The sequence below is a fragment of the Gymnogyps californianus genome, chromosome 6, assembly GCF_018139145.2.
Source record: "Gymnogyps californianus isolate 813 chromosome 6, ASM1813914v2, whole genome shotgun sequence".
Lineage (NCBI taxonomy): Eukaryota > Metazoa > Chordata > Aves > Accipitriformes > Cathartidae > Gymnogyps > Gymnogyps californianus.
The window spans coordinates 18279145-18299389 of NC_059476.1; the positions used below are offsets into that span (position 1 = coordinate 18279145).

The window sequence follows — 20245 nt, forward strand, 5'->3', positions numbered from 1 at the left end:
TGAACTCTCACTTTTGAGGCAATAGAACTTTTCCTGCTTAAATAATCTGCTTGAGCAACAAAGAGGAACCTAGGTGATGGAGAGCTACTGAATTTATTTCCTGTGTGACACATTAGCCCCAAATGCATATTACTTCTTCAAAAACTGGAAAAGTTAGTCTGTTATTTGTCTGTTGTACACATACAACATATTACAGTACACAGATATTGTATTATCCAATGTGACTTGACTGTTGATCCTAAAAAATGTTATTCATCTGAACAAAAGAACTACCAAAAGTGCCAGGACACTGGTGGATAACCAGGAATCTGTTGAGGATGTACTCCAGCCTATCAGAGATATATTAAGAACTTTGAAGTCTTTAGAAGAAGAAAAAAAAAGGGGCGGGAAGAAAAAAAAAGTCTACACATAGACAAGTGTCCTGTAGACTAAAAGTCAACCACAATTTCTCAAGAACAAAAAAAAAACCCAAACAAACCAAACATACATGAGGCATAAATTTATTGATAGGACAGAGATCTAAATTTGGACAACAGCCTTCTTCTGTGTTATAGGCAGAAAATAATTTGATTTGGTCCCATTACATAAAATCTCACAAGAGACTACTCCACTTAGGAGAATGTCTTATGGAGTGTTATCAAGCATGTGGTGTTGCAAGATCAATTCTTACAGAATAATAATTGAGACTAATAATTGGGAGCCACTATCAGTAATTGCAGCCCAACGTCTGCCCCTCCCAACCCTGCCCCCACCCCTCAAAAACAGTCCTAAAATGGAGCTGATCCAGTAATTGTGGGCATTACATCAAATTTGTCATGTCTTGATTGGAAAAAGCTTTCTGACACCACATAAGGAGAATAAAGAAGAGCAAGAAGTAGGCAGAAAGGGAGAAATTGGTTTTTGAAAAATAAGATTTTTCTCTCATAGGAACATTTGGTTTACACTAATGAGAAAGACAGAAGCTGCTGGAGTTGGATTTACTCTGCTTTATGACTTTGTACTAGAACCCAGAACCCCAAATTTCATTCTGGAATTCTATACCACCCATCCTTTCTAAACTTGCACAGTCCTGGCTCTCAAAATAAGGTTTTCAGTAATAACCTAAATTACATTAGGAATATTTGGCTACAATCATTACATTCTTCTCATTATAAATAGCCTTTATTTTCTTGTAGTCATATGCAACTAGTAAGACTGATAGAAACACCTTTACTACCAAATCCTGTGGAGACTATGGATGCTGAGCCCCTTCTGAAGAGACCTGGTCATTCCTTAGTTGCTGACTGAGGAAGGGTCACCAAATGCTTGCTAAAAAACTGTGGTTTCTTCAGGGATAAAAAAAAATTCTATAGCAACCTAGCAATTCTGAAAGAAAATAGCATTTGTTGAAAGCAACATGAAAGCTGGGAGAGAATAATCCTGCAACGCTACTTCAGAATCAGATTTGTTCTGCCTAGGCTTGATTGCTCAAAAAATATTTTTCTATTTTGCCTCATCAGATTCTTGTTTACCCCTAGAAAAAGAAATTGCAAATGGCATAGTTTTAGGGACAGAGATTCTCTTATATGAAGCAAGCTTCTTGAATGCTCTTTGATAACTGGCACAGCAGTCTCAAAGACAGACATTTTAAAATCATCATTATCAGTACACCACCAAGAATCCTCAAACATTTAGGACAAGACAGGAAATAGTGTGAAGAGCTTTACAAAGGGAGGCTTAAACAAAAATCATCGAAAACCTAAAAGAAAATTCTATACAAAAACAACCTTAAGTTACACAGCTACAGAAAAGCAGATGAATATGTACTGCATTTTGCTACCACACATTTTGTGAATTGCATTGATTTGGGATTATGCTGCCCTGCTGTGGGAAGACACAGGGACTACAAATTATATACATGGCCTCAGATGTCAATAGGTAAAAGACTGATATTGCGCACATGTGTGTTGGAACATATGTAAACAAAGTTTAAAAAAGATCTTGCATCGCTATTTGCCATACAATGTATTTCTGGATAAGGAACGTCAGTTTCCATTCTAGCAAATATTATGATCTCTGACTTCAGTTTTTAAAATACAAAAATTGGCTAGGCATTTTATGCTGGACTTCGGTGGTATGGTATTAGATCAGTTAAGCCAAAGCGATTAGTTTCAGTACAACAGATTGCTGTATTCGGACAAACGAGATACCTTCTTGTGAATATGGCTGATGAAATTAGAATTATGACTCCATACTTTCTCCTTGCAACCGTTCATTCTTGCTGCTCTGGCAGAAACCACCGTTGCTACTGCAGTGGCAATGGAATAAACCATGCAAATGATCCTCATCCATGAAATCAAGATCAGTCAGAAGACTACCAACAACACTGTTCCCATCTAACATTACCTTAGAGATCATCAGGAAGGCTCATACAGTCTGTCCCACCAGTTGTTCTAAATTAAAGCGTGAGAATCACTTCATAATGTTACTTTGTGCAACTTTGCATACACTATTTTCTTCTTCATGAGATCTTGTTCACCCTTAGTGTCTTCTGTGGAGCAGTAGGGACAAGTGTGCTTATTTTTATCAAATAACAGAATAACTAACTGAAGAACAGGGAAAGCACAAGAGGATCAGACTGCTGCACCACACATCTAAATCAACTGTAAAGCCAAAGCATTCCTCCCGTTCCAAACCCATCCTATCTCCAGGCTGTGCCATGCTTCATTTTCTCACTCTAAATCTCACCTTTATCCAAACATCAGTCCTCCTAAATGGAAAGGAACAGAGGAAGACTTTTGCATTATTTTTGTAATTTTAAAATACGTTGTGCAGTTTTTAGTGATTGCTAGAAAAATCATAGTTCACAAAGTTATCACAAAGAAAACTCAGTAAAGACTTTTTTAAAAGTTGTTTTAAAGCTAGCAATCTGTTAAAAAAACCTAAAAGAATGTTTTTGAAATGGTTGGCACCATCTGTTTAATAAAAAAAAGGAAAAAAAAAGACTGTAGTTAGCATAAGCATTGCTTAACTCGGCAGACCAGCAAATAAGTAAAAAACCCATCAATTTGTATTTCAATAAAATATGAATTATTTGGATTTTGCCAGAGAAAAACAGTAGAGGAAAAATTTTGCCAGAGAAAAAGTTGTCATGGTAATGTGTAACTACATTTGATAACATTCTTTAGTGCATATTTCATTATTTCTCAACATCTCATAGGTACTCAAAAAATACTTAGCCACAAACCACATTTAATTCCCAAAACTCTGCGGTGAAAGCCAAGTAAACACATTATGAACTGGCATCTGCTTACCCAAGACCAACACATGGCATTTATAATTTTGCCAGTTCCGTTACTAACGTATCCGAACAGATGCCAAAGGAAGTAATCCAAAGACTTTTCAGGCAATGGAAATGAATTGGCCTTATTCAGAAGCAAAGCATTAAAATCACGTCATGGATGACACCAACATAAAAACATGGTGCTAGGCTTTACGATGCATAGGAGGGGTAAAAAGAAATGTTAAGACAATAATACAGATGCTCAGAACTAGAAATAGGAACCTCTTATACACATTGTCAGCTGTTATCAGCTTCTCTTGCCTAAGTGCCTAATACACACTTTCAGTGACAAAACAGCTGGGTGCCACCAGTCCCTCTTCTCTCAGCAACCTAAATATTGAGCTTACTGGCAACCCATGCATCCTGTAAGGGCTGTTTGATCTATCAGATGATTTTGGTTTTGTTATTATAATAACCAAAACTCAACCATTGACCAAGCTAGATCGCTCTCCCAAACACATGCTCGCTGCGATGTCAGGCAAGATTCTGTAAGGGTAACAAAAACCTAGAATATCTGGGAAAACAGGAAAACCTGGATAATGTTGATAGTATAGATGTGCTTGAGGAATATGGTGCAGACACATCCATGTTGATCTGCGATCTCCCAAGGTCCAAAATCATCATGTTGGCACTGCACTGAAATAAGCCTTGTGTAACTCACCACGCTGGATGTTGCGGTTCAGCATATTTCACACACAGCCGTTCATGTCCATCAGGTCCAGCACTAAATCTGAGGTAATGTGCCTAAGCAGACCTGTGGTGACACCATCTTGCTCAGGATGCCACATCCAGGAAAACCTTCTTTGTTCAAGCTCAACACTGCAGGAATGTTCCTGGACTCCAGCTAGTCCTGAAAACAGCTTACATGCCACTGCACCTAAGCTAATCAACCATACCAACTAATAAATTAGCTAATAAGGCTTGCTAGAACTGACTACGCATCTATGGCCTGACTTGCCCACTAAACTAACCAGATAGAGCCCTCGGGGGGTGTGGGGGGGGAGGTCACTAGACTGTAAGCAACATTTTGTTTTAATCTTTCAGATTTCATGCTTGATCAGATTAGCCATGGCCAATAGTTCCTGCAGCCTTTTGTTCCTAGCCCTAAGGATATCAACAAAGTGCTCCTAATGTAGTGCGACTATAGGGAATTCATATATTGCACCAACATAGTAAATATTCCACAAATTCAATAAATTATACCAATAAGTAGATCCTGGAAGTCTGTATTAATATACTCAGGACTGTGAGGGATGTCATCACCGGGATGTAACTATGAAGACAGAAAACCATGATGTAAAATGGCTCCAGTGTAAAACTTGGCTGACTATGCTGACCCATGGCATCAACTACTGATGTTGTCTGCGCCAAACCTCTAACTGAACGCTCATCAAAGCAAACAAACAAAAAAATATTGACCTTTGTTACAAGTCCAGACACTGCCCACTGGTATGACCCTACAGACACGAAGGAGTAATGAAAAAGGCTATCCATCAAAAGGACACTAAAGTCTGTCTGGAGGTGATGGCGTATTTTCAGAAAGAGCAGGGTTCAATTTTACTGCCAGTGGGGCACATTCAAGTAGGTGGGAGAAGCCTTGGAGGTCAGGCTTTATTAATGTGTGAACAGAGATTAGCCTCCACATCATCCCCACTGCATTCCAACAATTCATTTTTCTTGTTTTCCTTTGAGATTGCTAGCACACAAAAACAAACTCATTCTCTCCTCTATAATTTAATTTGTCGTTTTTGGGTTGGGTTTTTTTTTTTTTTGACACATTTTCCATTTGAAAGAATCATATTCAAAATGTCAGAGAATTTACAGATTAGCAATGCAACATGGAAGAAAAGATATCTAGAAAAAGGAAAGGAGAAAACATTTGAATTCATGAGTATTTGACAGTTGAATAAGTCACTGAAATTTGCACCAAGTGTAATTTCAAGTATCTCTTCATTTCACTCTGTTTTTTAAAGAAATGCCTGATAATGCATCAAAACAGCTTAAAATAAAAAAGTTTTTTTTAAAAAAAAGAAGACAATTTTAGTTCTAAAGGAACTTCTAATGAAAAACAGCAGTGGAGACATTTTATTGTGGTACTTTTGTCAATGATTCCGTAATAACTTTGGAAAAGAAGTACTCTTCATAAATATAAAATAGACCAAAAAGCTGTGAAAAGAATTATAATACACATTCAAACTTTACCCTTTGACTCCTGGTAATAACATTCTGTCTTCTATGCAGATGCTGCCTACATGGGATCACAGTAAATCAAGTACATTTGACCTACCGAGCTTAACATGACTGTAAGTGAATCTCAAAGACAGGAATGCAGGACGTATGATGCTGCAGCCCTGACTGATAACTAAGAAGTCAGTTATAAATAAATCTGGAACAGTTGGGATTGACTGTTGTTTAGCACTTTCAGACAGACGTTCAGGGCAACTGGCAGGGGCTTTGAAAGCTGTTTCCTATATTAGAATCATGACAAAAATAGAAGTGAGGCTGCATTCCCTTGTCTTCTGCTAAAATAGATCTTACTCAAAAACATTTTTACAAGTTTGGCGAGGCATAACTAGTCCACTGTCAGATACAGAACAAAATCATAATTGGAAGTCCCATGTTGATCTACCATGAATAGTTACTTATTGAATTAATAAGAACAAAAAAGAAAAAAGATAAAAAAAGTGGAGAGTACTAGGGGATATTAGGGACAAGGAGAAGCTGGTTTTACTACTTTTTTTTTTAACTTGTAAGTGAAGGTACAATCGGAATTTACTAGCCAGAAAGACCTTAAAGACCTTTAAAAATAAAATAAAAAGGGAAAATCATGTATTTTACCAACTATCCTTAGGAATATATGGGGGTTTTTTGAGGTTTGGGGTGTTTTGTTGCTGGATTTGGGTTTTTTTGTTTGTTTTGTTTTTAAATTCAAGAACAGATGTTGCATAATAACTACTGACAGCAAGGCTGAGTTGTGAGAATGGAACAAGAAAGAGGGAGCATGTATGGGTTTTTGTTCTGTTTTTAAGTGCCACAAATACTGTTTACAGGGCAAGCATTTGTCACAGAGTTATCTCGCCTCCAGCACTTAAGCTTCCAAATAAATTAAGTTGGCTTTTATTTGTGTGTTTCTTACAGTCAAAATATATCTATCAAACTATTGTAGGATTAGCTAGTTCACCGACTGAACAGCCCATTGTTCTGCCAAAATAATCAGTGGCCTTAATGAGCAATTAAGAGCTTTCAAGGTCAGTGAGAACAGAAAATCTTAACATATAGATCAGAAATTCTGTGTATAACTTCATACTACTGTTTCAGATCACGAGTAAACTCCCACACTATATGCAAGAGGCACGTGTGACTGAGAATAGAATGTATATAGTATAACACTAAATCATTTGAGAGACTAGGATACAATAAGAGCAATTTGATTTAGCCAAGTAATTCTCCCAAACAGATTTCCCATAAACTGTTCTTTCTAAACCAAAACAGGCCTGCATAGTGTTTTGCTGACAGATATGAGATTGCCCCACCTGCACACACTCTAAACCACCCTGAACCAAATCGGCTCCAACCTAGAAACTCTGTGACCGTGGTGCACGATGCCAGCCTGCCCTCTCTTAGCAGAGCTCGTTGCTGCGGTTCACAGCAGCAATACAAAGCGGACTCACGCTCCTCTACAAAACACTGTGTACCCAATCCACCAGTGACTTCCAGCTATTATGCCTATGGTGTCTACAATACGCAAACTGCAACAGAATCAGCACTAGGAAATTTCTGCAACTTGCCTTCTAAAGTACGCCTAGTATAAATTAAGGCACGATTCAAGGACTCCAGACTTGCTGAAGAAGTACACACACAGGACCACATTTCAGTCACTGAATTGTGTTTTTTCTGTCATGACAACTGCTGAAAATATGCTTGTTGAAAGAGAGAAAATGCATCATAAAGAGTCAAATCTTTTCTTTGTAATGGATTGCCACATTGCAGACATAGTTTCCTTTTACCAGAACAGCCTACATAAATGTATTTTAATCTAATTACCTTTAGGTGGAAAATACGACTTGCTTTCAGCTTTGTGAGGCCAGTCCACCACAAGAGGTCCAAACCTACGAAAGCTGGCAGTGATCTCATCTACAAAAAACAAATGAGGCACCTTAGAGAGAATCTGAAGACTGACAGTGGCAAGGTAAAAATTCTTACTTTAAAAAAAAGACAGACTGTTTTCTACACCTATTAAGAACAGTGAAAAGTGCAATAATGTACATAGAGGATGCCTAAATATTCTTTCACTTCTATGCTACACATGGCTGCTTAAAAAAGTAATTTTACATTCCACTAATGCAAGTTTGCAGCAGGATTAAATGCAAACATGATCTATCAGAAGTGAATATGCTTCAGCTGCAGTCTATTTCTAATTATAACCACAAAGCAGGGTCAGATGCAGCCACATGGGACTGACGGAGGAGCTCCATGTCAGCATGGCCATTCCTTGTAGCATGCCCTAGAAAGCAGGCTGCATCAGGTCATGTGACTGTGGGGATTTCACCTTCCTCAGTCCCCTCTGGAAATCTGCCTTGAATTACCAAGTTATTCCTTTGCTTTTTAAGCATCAATTTAGAAACACTGTGGAACGCACTTCTCAAACTATCCTATAGGACAATTTTGGTTTACATGCAAATGCTTCACAAAAAAGTATTGTCAGTTATTTTTAAAAATCTTTTTTCTCAATACATTTATTTATGTACTTTAAAGAAAGAATTAGTTTAAAATTGTGTCTAATGTGATGCTAGACAGATCAGAGCAACAGTCCATCAGGAGAAGAGTTTGAAGACAAAGGCAGTGGTTTTCCAATTTTTTGATTGCTGTTTGAGATGTGTCCAGTTTATCTGACCCCATGAGCTGCAGGTCAGATTTTTCAAGCGACTAGAGCCACAAAACACATATTGCATAACCCAGGAGCTGAAGGAAGAAGGTGTTACTGGAGTAGACCTCTCATGGAAGAGGGTAACAGCTCCCAAGTGGCCATGTTACTTCCTCACAGGATAGGCTGGGCATATATTTTGATTCTGAGTGACCCAGCAATATTCACATCAGTTGTACCTATTGGCCTGCTTCTTCTTACAGCTGGGGATTCAGATTAGCCAGCAGTCCCTGTATCGACAGTCCTGCAACTCATTATGTGACATGGAAACTGCATTTAAGCTGTTTGTAAACCATAGATTGGCAACTCATACTATGTCTTTATTAAAATTGCACATGGTTTAGGCTTCAATTTAGTAGATCGGATTTGGAGATCCCTCTCTCTTCATTATAAGACGTCCTCAAATTCCCTATGTATGCCAGTTGAAGATGGATAGTGGTGGATTCCAGCTATAATACAAAAAATACACCAAAACCTATCACAATTTTGGTTTGCGAGTCAGGGTGTGTGGGGGCACACACAAATAGAGCAGATATTGACTGACATTGAGAAAAAAAAACTGACCATCCCTACTAAGCTGGTTATTATTTTGTAACCATATTAATTGCCCTACATTTGTGAACTGAACACTGCGTATATGCTGGACATAAGAGCTGATTAATTAAAGCCCAATTTATTTTGGTAAGGACTGTATTAACAAAGTCCTTAAAGTCAACCACATCTTTTAAAAAGAACAAGGAAAGACTATGGAGGAGTGACAGTACCCACTAAGTTCCCTTTTTCAGCTTTCCCACTTTACATACGTGGGAACACATGCTGCTATTGCAGAATAGAAGACCTGCTATGCGGGCATTTCTGTCTCCATCTCCTCTGATCTACAGTACAAAAGAATGTCAAGTAAATTCTCAGGTGTTGCAGGGGGTGGTGGTGTGTGTTTGTTTTAAATAATGCCACAAGCACTACAAGCGGCATACCTGGGAAAATACATTTGCTTTTATGAAAATCTGACCTTTTTAAAGTAATTACATGAAAGCCAATTCCCACATCTCACCAATGTAACTTAGTCACAGTACCTTCATCAATGTCAGGAGGAAGACCTCCAACAAACACCTTTCTAGAGTAGCGTTCCACTCTTTCACCATTCTGACAGCGTGTTGGAGAGCTGAGACCCGATGATAAAGACTGATCACCATGACTGTCGTCTAGGAAGCCATCTTCAAAAGGAAAGAGTGAAGACCGACCTGTAACAGATTTTGTAGTATCTATAGTTAACGCTGTTTCCTGGAGAATTAAATATTTCAGTAAAAAACATTATGTTTTCCTTTTACTGTTTTGCTTTAACAGAATTTGCATGAAAGGACCCCGCTAAGTGGTCCAGTTATCCAAATGATGTTCATTAGTATTGCTTCTATTTTTCCAAGACTATAGTATCCTTACAAGACAATAAACCTAATTTAGCTTTAAAACAAACCCTTGCAAATGGCTAGCAATGAAAACCAACAAGTTATCTGACGGAATTGTGTGTCATAGCTATAGAAAGAACCTTTGTAAGATTTACATTTCAAACTGATTCTTAGAGATTTAAATCTTCCATAACAGATCTTGAAGGAATGATCTTAAAGAGCAGATCCCTCAAGCCATTGCACTGCAGAGCAGGACAGTCTCCTTCAGAGTGCTTTACAGGGTCCTAACCGCAAGGGCTGCATCACTTCCTCCTTGAGTGAACGGAGGCCCAATCTGAGTAGAGGGGCAAACAGCAAAATAAACATAGAAAAGCTTTGTATTGTGGATATTAAACATGTAGGTGAAGCAAGAAGCTTAGCTAACAAGAAAAAAAAAAATCTCTAAAATCTTATTAAATAAACCACAAAAAACTTGCACTTGAAGAAAAAAGTTGTTAGCTAGGACAGCCTGTCAAGCTGTTACTCAGTGTTAAAACACCCTTTCAGTAATGAATTAACAAAAAGCAACATAAATGGCTGCTACTCAGTTTGTTAATGAAAAGTGAAGGATTCATTTGTGATCATCTGATGCAATTAATTTGTTGCTATTACTACAAAAGTATACACACATATCAGATTTATTAACCCAGAAGATAAAGTAAAGAAATATGCAAAGTCTGTATGTAAGCAACACTGTAGAACACGCCAACTTTAGAATTTAATAATTCTCTGTACTCGAGTTGAAAAATAAATCCTGCAATGTAGAGAGATGTATAAACAGGAACCCCATCTCAACTCTGAAAAGGCTAATTGTCCCCTCATATCACGGAGGATTGCTCCCCAGGGATGGAATTATAAATAATTGATACAAACAGTTTATAGGGGGGTTAATTACAAATATAAATAGCAGGGCACGTAATTAAATTCAAAGGTAATGGATGGCATGAAACTGACTTCCAGCAAGACCTAAGAAAGAATTAATACCATGCTGGTATTCACAGCACAGGGAAGTACAGGAAATAAAAACCAGGGCAAGGAGAAAAATCAAGACATGCAGAGGGACACTAGTCAGAAAAATGTATACACTGAAAATATCAGTAATAGATTCTCCAGTAGTAAAGGACAGATTACAAAAAGAAGCAGCAATCTTATCTATGGAAAAGAAGCTAACAAACAAAAACCAGGAAAGATGTTCTGACTGACACAGAACACCAACCTGATTTTTTATGAACACCAGGCACTAGAAGAGTCTTGATTAGAAAGAATATATTGAATGCACAACATTGACAGAGATCACAGATACAAAAATCCACTGAAGCAAAAATCCTACTGTGCTTTTAAGCACCAACATAAAAAACTAGGGTAAATGCCACAATCAGAGAAGGGTTTAGAAATGCTACTCTTCAAACTCTAGTATGACTGGTGGTCAGAAATGGTGGGTTTAGAGCATAAAACAGGAAAGACTATTGATGAATATTCTGTTAATGGACAAACAGGTCATGCACATATATAAACATGTGCATTTCAGCATAAAAGAGAACACAGGCATGAGGGAAATAATAATTAGGAAGGCTAAAACTGTGTAAAAATATCAAATCAGAAAACCCATTGAAAAGTAGGAAATTTGAAAATATCCGTAAGAGACTGACATTACTAAGAAGCTAAATAATCTTTTAATTCCCACCCCCACAACCTACTTTTTTGTAAAAAATAAAACAAACAACAAACATGAGCCATTAGTGGAAGCTGACATATCAAATTAATAGATACTAGAACAAGGTGTTCAACTAAAATACAGGTCTACACAGGAGGCTAAGTGCTGACTTCTGAAGAAAATAATAAAAATGCACAGCAGCTTAAAAAGCAAGGTATCACCTGTTATGCCAGATGCTTGACAGTCTACAAGCATTGCACTTAAGTGAATGCAAAAGATGATCTAAAACTTTATAGTTAAGTCAAGCATAGAGTTAAATGTATGAAGTATACATTTAAAATAATGCAAAGCATACAGACAAGGGAACAGGGAAATGGTTGTTCACTGTCTCTTCCAGTAAAGGGAAACTGAAGTGCATTGAACACAGTCAGTACCTGGCAAGGCTGAAAGTAAGTCAAACAGCGCAACCCCTTGCCACAGGCTTTTTAGGATGCTGAAAGGTTTATGTAGGTTCAGAAAAGGGAACGAGCAAGAACAGGAGAAAAACCCATTCTGAAGCAATAAATATTGAGACATCACCTCAGGAAACCCCCAGAGGCAAATCTCTGGGAGAGTATTATGGGAAAGCATCACTAAATGCCCTATTTTTATACTCCCGTGCCCCTCCCCTGGCATCTCCGAGTTGTCAATGTAGCAGAATAGCCTTTGGTCTGATTTCCCATAGCTGTGCTTACATCCGTACCTGAAAAACTGGTTGTAAAAGTTAAAAACAAGGTACCTAAAAGAACATGACTCAACAGCTCTAAGCATGATGCCTACAAAGAAATGGTCACCTCTTTACTCAAAGAAAACAGAGGATCAAGTAGAGAACTGACAGGTTATGGCAGGCCCCAAGAAATTTCTGACAAAACCTCTTCTCACTGAAGATACGTAGTCACAGTGACAGAATCAAACAGTAATGAAAATATCCAAGTATAATAAATATGAAATGAGTCCCTGCATAGATTCACCTCTGGGTACTCTGCATATTACCACAATGCAAATGGTAAAAAAAAAAAAATAGAGAGGGATATATGAGAACATTTGATAAACAACACATCATTTTTTAAACAGACTATTGTAGAATTTCATGTTTCTTAAGGTTAAGAAAGCTCAAAACATTATAAAATTCAACGTAATGAAAAAGCATGAATATCACAGACTTTAATATTGTATGAATAAGGCAAGTCACAAAACCCCTAACATTAATGACAAGACACATGCACACACACACAAATCTACTTGTTGCTCTAGAAAAGCCTGAATTTCACATAGGAAACAATTATTATGGAGTGAAACATGCTTTTTGGTAGAGTAAAAAAAAGTTCTGAAAGTCCAGCACATTCAGAACTTGTTTGCCCTGTTTTGTTATCACTACAGTTTGTATAAAACAGCGTACAGTGTATTCATCACAATTACTGCCGTATTACTGTATTTCACTTCTACAAGTAAACATGAGTTGCAAGAAGTTAATAATGTCCAACTGATTCCCACCTCCTTCCCTACTTTGGTGCCATTTGATCAACCTGGAAACACTTGCCACAATCTTAAAATGAAATTAAACAGTGTTCACGTGCACAGAGAGCATACTATATTATATACTCCGCATACTTTCCAATTTGTTTCAGTACCATGAGAGCACTGAACAAGTATAAGTATTAGGATGCTTTCAACATCTGTTAACAATAGCCTGTTCTCTGGAAGCGGGGAAAAATAGGAAGGTAAGTTTGTGGGGAAACTTAAATCTTTTCTTTTTGTTTTAGCTATCAAAAACTAAAACTAGTTGGCTTTGAACAAAATCAGCTCAAATTCTGTATTATAAACTGTGTTAGTATAGCCTGTACAGCCTACTACCTCAATCCATACGTATGTGCAAACTACAAGTTACTTATACGCTATTGGCTTGCTTGTATGGCTACGTTTGTCTCCAAGCTTCTTCACAAACGTGATGCAAATTCTGCATTTTGAAAAGGAAGCGATGTCACATGCATAGCTGTCAAAGAACATACATGAAAAAGCAGATAAAATGAAGTTTAATGCCAAAGTACCCCAAGCAGATGGCACTGCCTAACTAATTGTTAAAAGCTGCAATCTTCACTGTTATTTTCTCAATAAAAACCACTCTGTGTAAGCTACAGCACAGTACATAAATGTAAGCTACATTAGTAGCTTTCTTGGTAGTCAGCAAGTTTGCTGTTGTCCATGTTCGTTAATCTCTCAGAATAAACTTATATGCAGCACTGTACATTTGTAAAATGTTTTCAGACTGCTTTTATTTTTTAAGGGTTGCCTATGATGAAATAAAGTTAAAGTGTGCTCAAATGTTGTATCATTTTTTTATTATTATCAATATTCACTGTTGAGGACAGTTAGTAGTAGTACTGGTATTCACGATGTTCTACCTAAGGCAATCCAATGTAATATTCAAGTGTAATATTCAATGAAAGGTGTTTCATCTAAGAAAAAAGTATTTCTGAAATGTTCAATGCACTAGTTACACACTGCACTTCTACCAAAAAAACCCCAAACTTGAAAACAATCTTTTTTTTTTTTGAACACTATGCATTTAAAGTCATAAATATGTCATGAAAGAGTCTTTACATTCAGTCATCCTCCAGTTCACTAGTAATAGCAACACACTTGAAGTTATCAGCTCAAGATCATCATTGCTTTAAGCGGCTATTAAAAGGGAAATGTTTTGCAAATGAAGAATACGAGATTGACTTATATGAAGCAATCGATCAACCAAATAAGTTAAAATTGGTAACATCTTATCATAAGAGAACTAAATATTTATTTCCCCCACTATTCAGCAAACAAAACATTTAGTAAATACTTTTACCTCTTCTCCGCCCATAGCTCCTGGCTGCATGTAAACACAGAAGAAAATTGTCGGTACAGCTGTCATTAGATTTAGCTCCAAAAGCAAAGAAAATGTAGCTTCTACCTCTTCTCTTTTTCCCCTCCCACCATAAAGAAGGAAAAGATGTTCAAAAAGTGCAAGATGAAATTCAAACAACCCAAGACAAGAGAAAAAGTTTGAAGATGACACAGCCGGGGGAGGGGGGGGGGAAAGAAGAGGAAAAAAAAAAAAAAGGAACATACCTGCTGTGCAAGTTTTCTACATAGCAAAGGTATTAAAAAGATCAGGCATATCAGATTTACAGTACTATAAAATAATAATTTAGGATTATGGTTTTAAGAGGCAATAAACATCATGAACAGTAATCCTAATTAAAAGAATTTATTCTGCATTTTATTAATTAGTTGTGGAGAACATACTTTCTGATTATGTTTCAATTTAAATAACCATCTGTAAATACTAAAATCCTACCAAAACAATATGAACTCAATAGCCAGTACGTTCAGACTAATCAAAACAGATTGACAGAACGTCTTTATAACTACCAGAATTAATACAGCATTTCAATGAGACATGTCAATGGCAAAATCCACAATGTTGTACAAGTGCAGAAGCATATTTCGTGATATCATGGGAAATGCAAAAGGCAGCATTTTTTGATCTGAAATTTTAGAATACCAGAAAATAATCTGGAAAACAGTGTCTTCTACACAGCGACTTGTATCTCTCACAAAAGACATCAGTGGTCTTCCAAGGTAATCAAATGTGGAAGGCTAGGGATCAGGTAGAGTTTTTCAACAGAAAGTGAGCTTAGGCAATAGGTAATAGAGCCTTGTTTTGTTTCTTTCTCTCTTCATTGCAATACTATTTGTGTTCCTCCTCCTTCCCAACCCCACCTCTTATTTCCAAAACTAACACAATGCCTTCTGGTCCTGCCCTACACACCCAGGTTTTAGATGTGATTCCTTCAGCTCTCCCTACAATCCCCCTTCATCTAGTTCCCACTCCCTCCTCCTATATCCCAAGTGTCCTCTACCATAAAACCTTCCATTCTTCCCATTTTTCTACTTCCATCTTCAAATGCACGTCCTGAGGTGTCCCACCATACCCCTCAGCTTTCCCTACCTACTTTTCTTTGGCCAGCAATTACGTGACAGATCAGTTGTGGCTAGTTGAGAACTACTCATCTGCTGACTGGTCCCCCAGCTGTCACCTCTGAGTGGCCCCAGGGACTACCCAGAGCAAGGCTGAACCTCCTTCAGCACAGGCACTAGTAACCTCTCTTCTACCCAAGTAGCTTCTTCGTCAAGCCCTGAAGAAACACGGTCTCAGACACCATACGCCTATGTCTTTTTCTCCCACCATCAATGAGGCCACAAAAGATCAACTACATGAGTATTTCATTAGCGGGATTAAAAATTTCAAGGGCTATGATGAAGAACTGCTTCACAATTTATGTTTAACATACATAGTAGTTACTTCTACTTACATAACAGTAGAAGCTGTTTGTGTGAACAACTGTTCAGCCACAGTGAGGTAGTTGGTAAGCCCTGAAACAGACTCTGCTTCTTGCACAGCAAGTGATAGGGAGAATTAATACTAGAGTTGGCTCTGCAGCAAGAATAAAATTAATCCTCCTCCTTTCTAGTTACTGCTAAAGCCGCATTTCATTACTTATTATGATGGCAAAGAATCACTGTCAGACCTCATGTTGCAAGTCCTTGTCTTGATGAATGCCCATACACCAAAAAATAAGCATGCATCAAAGTATAGCTATTAACACATTTCGAGAGTAATTTATTTGAAAGAGGCATCTCAAACAGAATGCTACCAATCTAAAAAGTAAATAAAGAAGCATTAATTTTGTATGAGATTAAAAAGACTTCTGTGTTTCTTTTTAAGAAAAGAAAGCTTTATACGCTTAATGTAAACATTTAGGCTCTGAACAAGGTAACACTACATGATGGCAGAAATCTACCACAGACTTCTGTAAATTTTAGAATAACCGATTGCCATTCATGTATTTAACACTTCTATGTTATACGGCACTGCATAATATTACTTTTATCTTATATATGCACTCACACACATAATCTTTATGTCCATAAAAAAGTTTTACTGAAGGTATATTTACAATTGCCTGTAAATTCTAGGAGGAAAATAGTACAATCCACTTAAACAGCAAGACAGTCAGCCTAGTCAGCTTTTGCTGATTTAAAAACATTGCATCACATTTAAACACTCAAAGAAGGTGAAGTTTTACCATAGTTGATTATATTTTATACATACACACACACACAATTTGAAAATGAGCTCAGTTTTATCCAGTGTTTACATTAAAATGTTACTTTTTCCAACAAGCTGACAGTTACTCAGCATGGCAACTTAAAAATGTCAAAACACACTTTATTATGTTGTTTACACAGGACGCAAAATAAGAATGTGTCATTTGAGACAAGTTAATAAAAAATACCCATCTTGTTCATAAGTCAAAGTTCAGAGCACAACAGATTTAACAGAAAGAATGGTTCATCAGGTAGATTTCATAACTCCTCCAGTTTGAGTAAATATTTTAGAAAATAAACAATTTAGAAATTATTCTTGAATGAAGATATTTGGGAGCCAATAAGAAAATTATTGCACTATTACAAACAATTAAATTACCGGTGTTATATATCTGAAGCTACTTTCTCTCTTGGGCAATTCCAACAGAAGACAAAAGAAAAGAGACTGGGAGCTCCCAAAATTGTACCCACCACCAATGAAGCCACTCCCATATACTGGTTTTGGTGCCAAATATGAATGTCATTTTGCACAGAAAACCATCTCATGAAAGGTTTCAAAATTCAACACAAAAGTAATTCTTTCCTAGGCACCCCACAGAACACTACAGTGTTAATGAAAACACAGCGGCTTTAAGAAGTGATGAGCACATTTTCCCATATAAAATGTGACATTGTTGCAAGCAGGCACTGATCAGTTGTGCAACTCCCAGAACGATCACCACTGTGTTAGTGTTTGCAACTTTCTTTAACTGACAGGTAGAAAGTTACATAACCACTATGTCCCAAATTGCATGTACTCAAATACAAAGGAACAATACATTCTTTTTTACCTCCTGATAACTCTCCTGAAACTATTAACTCACCTCATCCCAGAAGTTGAGTGTATTTTTACAAACATGAAACTGTAAGTTGAAGAACAGAACTCTAAGCTTTTAACAAACAAGCAAAACAAACTCCCCAAACCCCAAATCTGGCAATGCAATTAAGTAAATTTAGTGCTAATGCTATTGGAATTCCCAAAAGCCTGCAGCTAAGATTACCCATTGTTGCAATAAATCAAAACACACTCAACTGAAATGCTCAAATTTTAACTACATCTCAAAGAAGGCTATGTGAAACTGATGAAAAAGAACTTCAAAGGCTTGCATTTTGCAAACATCTATCTGGTAGTCAAGGGAGAAGGGGTCTGCTGGTGGCATCAGAACACACTCGCAAAATTTTATGAAGAGCCACAAAACTCTTGAGATAACGTGGTTTATGAGACAAGCATAGCTGCATGACACACAGAAGCGCACATCCATGCCAGATAGCCCTCAAGGATTCAGAAGGAAGGAGCAACCTAACAACCCTTGCTTATGGTCCTGGAAAGGCAGAGGACCAGAACACCCACAGTGTAACAAAGTTGGCAAGAGAAAAAAAGTTATGTGGACGAGGGAAGTTACTCTGCTGTTTAAAGTTACTCTTGCTCAGTTAATATACATCCTGAAAACCAAGAACACAATCAAGCAACAGAACATTGCTTATTGTATATCAACAAGCAACCCACCTTCATTCTTCAGCTCACTACTTAGGCTGGGAATAAGTTTGGTTTTGCTCTGTTGTTTGTGTTGGAAGGTTCCAACATAGAAAGGGACATTGTGCAATTTGTGTGATAAAAGCAAGCCATGTAAATAAATACCAGAATTGCACCAACAATTTCTGAGAATCATTATTAGTAAGGCAGGAGTTCTGCAATTTATTTGAAAGAGATGAAACCAAGTGACAACATACAGAAAAGAAAGGACTTTGTCTAAAACATATTCTTATAAACTTATTCTTAGTGTATGTTAAAACGTAGACATGAACCATATAGCTCAGCTAGAATACCTGTGAGAGCTCATATGCAATGCCCTGCTGGGTAAGACCAATGAACCATTCAGACAAGTATTCAGTCTTCAATAGTGAGACTAGAAAGAGTATGTTAGACTGGCCACTATCAGTGATATGTTTCTCTTCTATTACCTTCACATTCACAGTCATTGGATGAAACATGTTAGGAGGCACACTCTCACCTACTTCTAATACCTGCTTAAAGGCCTTTTATTAACAATTTGTCTAATGCTTTTTTGAACCTGCTGATACTATCTGCTTCCACAAATTCCCGTGGCAGCAAGTTCCAAAAGCACTACAAAAGCACTTCCTTTTGTGGGTTTTAAATGGATCTACCAGAAATTTCACCAATTGCCCCATTAGTTCTAGCCCTGTGGAACGTGGTGAACAGCAGTTTTGCATTCCCCTGTGATTTTTCTAAGGTTCCATCACATTCACCTTCAGCCTTCTCATCCCCAAACTGAAGTGTTTCAGCTTCTTTAATGTCTTGGTAACTCAGTACAGTCACAGTAGAGACAGACTATACGGAAGGACAATTATAAGATCCAGAGAAAATTGTATTCTAGTAGTTAGCTATTTTGATAATACAAAATAAGGAAAAAGCATAGGTAACTGAAGGGAAGAAAAAAGCTTCCAAAGGGGATAGAGAAAATTGAAATAGAGCAGTGAAACTGATGTTCATTATCAGCCTCATTAGCTTTACCCACGGCTGCAAAGACAAAAAGTTTAAAAACCCAAAGTTATGTGCTGTCACTGGTTTAATTTATTCCTATGGAACAGGATTATTTCATTCTTCCACAAAAACTATGCATGCTTTAGGGCTTGTACTGGTTTACTATTCTGGTCTCAAATCACACCTGTAACTGGGCTGGCTATACTCATACAAGGCTTGTAGTATGCACTGTTCACAATACACTTCAGTTATAAGATAACAGAAAATAAAAATCGGTGGCACTTGGGAAAAATAGGTATCAGTGATGACTACACAAAAGCTCAACCTAGAAACGTGTATCATCTGACAATTCAATTAAATGCTGACACAATACATCAGTACAAGAAGGCATAATAATAACTTATAGTTCAGTATCCCTGTGAACCAAGCCTTTGAAGTTAAACACTTGCGAAAACAAAAACCACCTTACTTCATCTCCTGGAGACAACAGATGTTAGTCATGTGGAACAATGAGTATCCACTCTAACAGCTTAATCTCTAGTTAAGGGTTCAATTTTTATGGATCAGAAACTGTGGGGAAAAGTTCCCCCTAGGAAGACAGCTAGCTACACAAGGGAGAAAGTTGGCAGAACAATTAAGAAGCTTGACTGAAACACAATCACCTTCTTAAAGCATATTTCTTTATGAAGCCAGTCAATCACATGCTGATATTTATTCAACATGTTACTATCACTACCATCAAGAATATGCTCTGTATAGAAACTTGAATATTGTTCACCTACATCAAGCAGGTCAAAAGCTTTCAGCAGCTTCATTATGGCTTAATTATTAACTTGCGAGAGAACTTCCTAGAGAACCTTTTCAAATGCATCAAACGTTATTAAAAATCTGATAACTTAAGTCTATAGACAAGCTGATGTACTTCTAGTATGTTCATACAGGAGATAATATTGCCAAATTAATTTGTTGACTTGTCTTTTAAATCATATTCTAACAGCAACATAAAACTGACAAGCTGTGAAAGATCCTCTTCACAGATTTCAGCAGAGGTATGGACAGGATTAATTTGTGCTAGAGCCTGAAGACTGCATGATGCTCCTTACTGAAAGAACTCTGTAAAATTAAGAAACTGAAAATACATTTATTATAATGTTATTAAATTATGTTGGACTAT

General features: G+C 37.2%; 1 protein-coding gene across 4 annotated transcripts in view; it reads right to left on the minus strand.

Moving 5' to 3' along the window:
- The window catches only part of CPEB3 (cytoplasmic polyadenylation element binding protein 3), an 86858-nt gene that overhangs the window by 20891 nt on the left and 45722 nt on the right, over positions 1-20245 (minus strand). For 2 of the 4 annotated variants that reach the window (XM_050899216.1, XM_050899220.1), the window contains 3 exons: positions 14224-14247; positions 9320-9487; positions 7367-7456 (listed from right to left, as the gene is read on the minus strand). In XM_050899216.1, the coding sequence (XP_050755173.1) occupies positions 7367-7456; positions 9320-9487; positions 14224-14247 (282 nt within the window). The remainder of the gene's footprint in view (positions 1-7366; positions 7457-9319; positions 9488-14223; positions 14248-20245) is intronic. The other 2 variants (XM_050899219.1, XM_050899217.1) reach the window with 2 other exon arrangements.